Source organism: Manacus vitellinus, unplaced genomic scaffold (assembly GCF_001715985.3).
Source record: "Manacus vitellinus isolate BGI_N305 unplaced genomic scaffold, ASM171598v3 scaffold_71_pilon, whole genome shotgun sequence".
In the NCBI taxonomy this organism is placed as follows: Eukaryota; Metazoa; Chordata; class Aves; order Passeriformes; family Pipridae; genus Manacus; species Manacus vitellinus.
Window position 1 is genome coordinate 1,176,138 of NW_021940761.1, and position 3,126 is coordinate 1,179,263.

General features: G+C 45.2%; 1 protein-coding gene across 1 annotated transcript in view; it reads left to right on the forward strand.

Moving 5' to 3' along the window:
• The first annotated feature begins 1,902 nt into the window (after positions 1-1,902).
• USP40 (ubiquitin specific peptidase 40) overlaps positions 1,903-3,126 on the forward strand; it is a 24,682-nt gene continuing 23,458 nt past the window's right edge. Inside the window, exons 1-2 of the mRNA XM_029964420.1 lie at positions 1,903-2,116; positions 2,515-2,582. Coding sequence (XP_029820280.1) covers positions 1,918-2,116; positions 2,515-2,582 — 267 coding nt within the window. The 5' untranslated portion in view covers positions 1,903-1,917. The remainder of the gene's footprint in view (positions 2,117-2,514; positions 2,583-3,126) is intronic.

Below are 3,126 nucleotides of genomic sequence, written 5' to 3' on the forward strand. Positions count from 1 at the left end.
ATGGGTTTTGTCACCTCCTGTCATGGGTTTGGGATCTCCTGTTGTGGGTTTATTGGAGGGATTTTGGGACCTTCTATCCTGGGTTTATTGGAGGGATTTTGGGACCTTCTGTCCTGGGTTTATTGGAGGGATTTTGGGATCTTCTGTCCTGGGTTTATTGGGGGGATTTTGGGATCTCCTGTGATGGATTTCTCAGAGGGATTTGGGGATTTCCTTTTATAAATTTACTAGAGGGATTTTTTGGGTTCTCTGGTCATGGATTTATTAGAAGGGTATGGGATCTCCTTCCTGGATTTATTGTAGAGCTTTGGGGCTCCCTTTCATGGATTTGGGATCACCTGCCATGGATTTATTCCAGCCTTGGCAGTGGCACACGGTGTGCTCTGAGCTGGCCCTGCTTTGGACCAGAGACCTCCTCCAGAATTCCTTCTAATCCATATTCCTGTGTGGATCCAAGGGAAGGAGGCTGCCAGCAGCAGTGCTTGGAGGCTCCAGAAATAAGGAGCGAGGGAGGATTTGGCACTGAAGTGCTTCCCTGGAGTGATGGGTGGGGGTGTCTCCTGGAGTTGTGCCTGATGGGTTGAACATTCCTCTTGGGAATGAGCTGCTGGAGATTCAGCTCAGGAGAACAGGGGCTGAAGTGCAACAGGCCCGACTGGAAAAAGGAATGAGGGCTGTGAGACACTTTGGAAGGAGTTCCAAACCTAGGAACTGCCTCTGGAAGCTCAGGAGGCAGGGCCTTTCCAGAGGTTTTAAGGCAGTCCTGGGATAAGAGCTGATGCAAAGCTCTGGAAGGGATTTGTTCCCTCTCTGTTTTCATCAGAAAGTGTCTCCAGGCATGTTGTTTTATTCTGTGAGGGTTTGTAGGGGGATTTCTCTTGGATGAAGAGCTGAAAGAACATTCCAGAACGAGCAGAGCTGTTCCCAGCAGAGCTTTTCCCTAAACACTTCTGTGGGAAGGGCTGAAATGGGCTGGAGCATGGAATGGTTTGGGTGGGAAGGGACCTTAAGGATCATCACACCTTTCACTAGCCCAGGTTGCTCCAGCCTGGCCTTTAAAGTCTTTGTGCTCTCAAAGAGGTAAAGGAGAAGTTTAAAGGGTGTGGAAGAGGTGGATTAAATTAAAGATTAATTATTAAGGTAGGAGACAAGTCCAGTTGTAGGTTAAATCCAGCTCTCTGGAAGCTTTTGGAAGAGATGGAATGTGGCCAAGGTGTGTCAAACTTCACGTGGGCTGAAGGTAAATTAGGGAATGGTTATTCCCTGCTCCAGAATAACTCAGGGATTACTCACTGCTGGTGCTACACACACCAAAGGGAATTGTGGGCTGATAAATCCAGAACAAAAGGAGCAAGTTTTGGAAGCTGAGATGCTTCCAAAAAGAATCCCATAAGAAAAATTAGTCACCAATGAGTTTCTGGCTCAAACAGCTGGAAGCAAATATATAATTTCCTTACAGCATCACTGGATTTTTGACTGTTTGTTCCACTCTCCCCATGTGAACTGGCCAATTCCAGAGGCAGGCTACAGGTAGACGTGGATTTCTGAGGGATTTGGAGGAGCTGGAGAGGCCTTCCATGTTTTTCCTTACAGGAAACTTCAGCACTCCTTAATCCTGGGTGTTTAAAAGGGCTTATTTATTTTGCTATACTTGTGCTTTTTGCTGGGGCCAAACTGAATTGGGATGTGTTTGGTTCTGTTCAGACCCATGGGAACAGAAATGCTTTTAATTCCCCCTGTTTTGTTACATTAATTTACATTTTTTTGCACAGATCTGACGTGGATTTTTAGAATAAAATGGAAAAGAAATGCAAACATAGGTTTATTTTTTAGGATTTGTGTGGATTCAATTGCCCTTTTAATAGCAAATAACTCCTGTTGCAATTTTTTTTTTTTCAAGGCCTCTTTGCCTTCACAATGTTTGGGGACTTATTTGACGAGGATTTTTCCTTCATTTCCAACAACCACTGGGGAAAAGGGAAGACATCAAAGCCCAGAGAGTGTGAACCTCCAGCTCCCAGGGATTTCACCAACCTCAGCGGGATCAAAAACCAGGGTGGGACCTGCTACCTCAATTCCCTGCTGCAGACTCTGCTTTTCACACCAGAATTTAGAGGTAAAGGCTTCAAACCCACCTTTAAAATCATATTTGGGGCGATATTTCAGGGAGACTTTCATGGCTGGATATTTATGAAACACGGGGAACTCAAGATGGTTTTCAGGAACAGTTCACTTTCAATAAATTATTCCAGGATGTTGGGCTGTTAAATGAGTTTGGCACAAAATTTAAGTATTAGAAACATTGAGTTTTCTTACAAGTTACAATTTGTGTAAATAAATGAAGTTATTGCTGTCTAGAGTTGGTAATTTTATTAATCCCATCACTACAATTCCTGAAAAAGATATTTGCCAGTCCTTCTCTCCCGCCTTTCTCTCCCTTGTCCCTTTTCCCCCCTTGTCCCTTTTCCCCAGATGCTGTATTTTTTAAACAGATGTTTTTCTTTCCCATTCCAGAGGCCTTGTTTTCTCTGGGACCTGAGGAACTCGGGACTCTGGATGACAGCAGGAAACCAGATGCAAAGGTATTGGGAATTGTTTAGTCACCTCTCAGGGTTGAGTTGGAGGAATTTTGTTTGAATTCCCATGCCCCTTGTTGTGAGGAGGAGGGAAGGCCCAGATTTAACCCCAAAAAGCAGTTTGGGTTGGGTGATGCTGGATTTTTCACACAGTTCCAAGTGTCCAGTGCCAGAAGGTTTTCCTTCAGGGATCAGATATTGAGTCCATCTCTGCTGAAATGTTCTTCTTCCCATCTTGTTCCTCCACACCACGTGGAAATCTGTGGATCAGGGTGTGTTGGAGCTGAGTTTTTAGGGATTAATGTCAGGAATAGTATCAGGAAAAGTTGTTCTTTTTTACTGTGGTGATGGGAGAGTTTTGGTTATCACTAAAGGTGTGTTCCATGACTCTGTTGGTGTGACCCAACACAGGAAATATCTTGGAATGAGTCCACAGGAGGCCACGGAGATGCTGTGAGGGTTGGAGCCCCTCTGCTCTGGAGCCAGGCTGGGAGAGCTGGGGGTGCTCACCTGGAGAAGAGAAGGCTCCAGGGAGAGCTGAGAGCCCCTT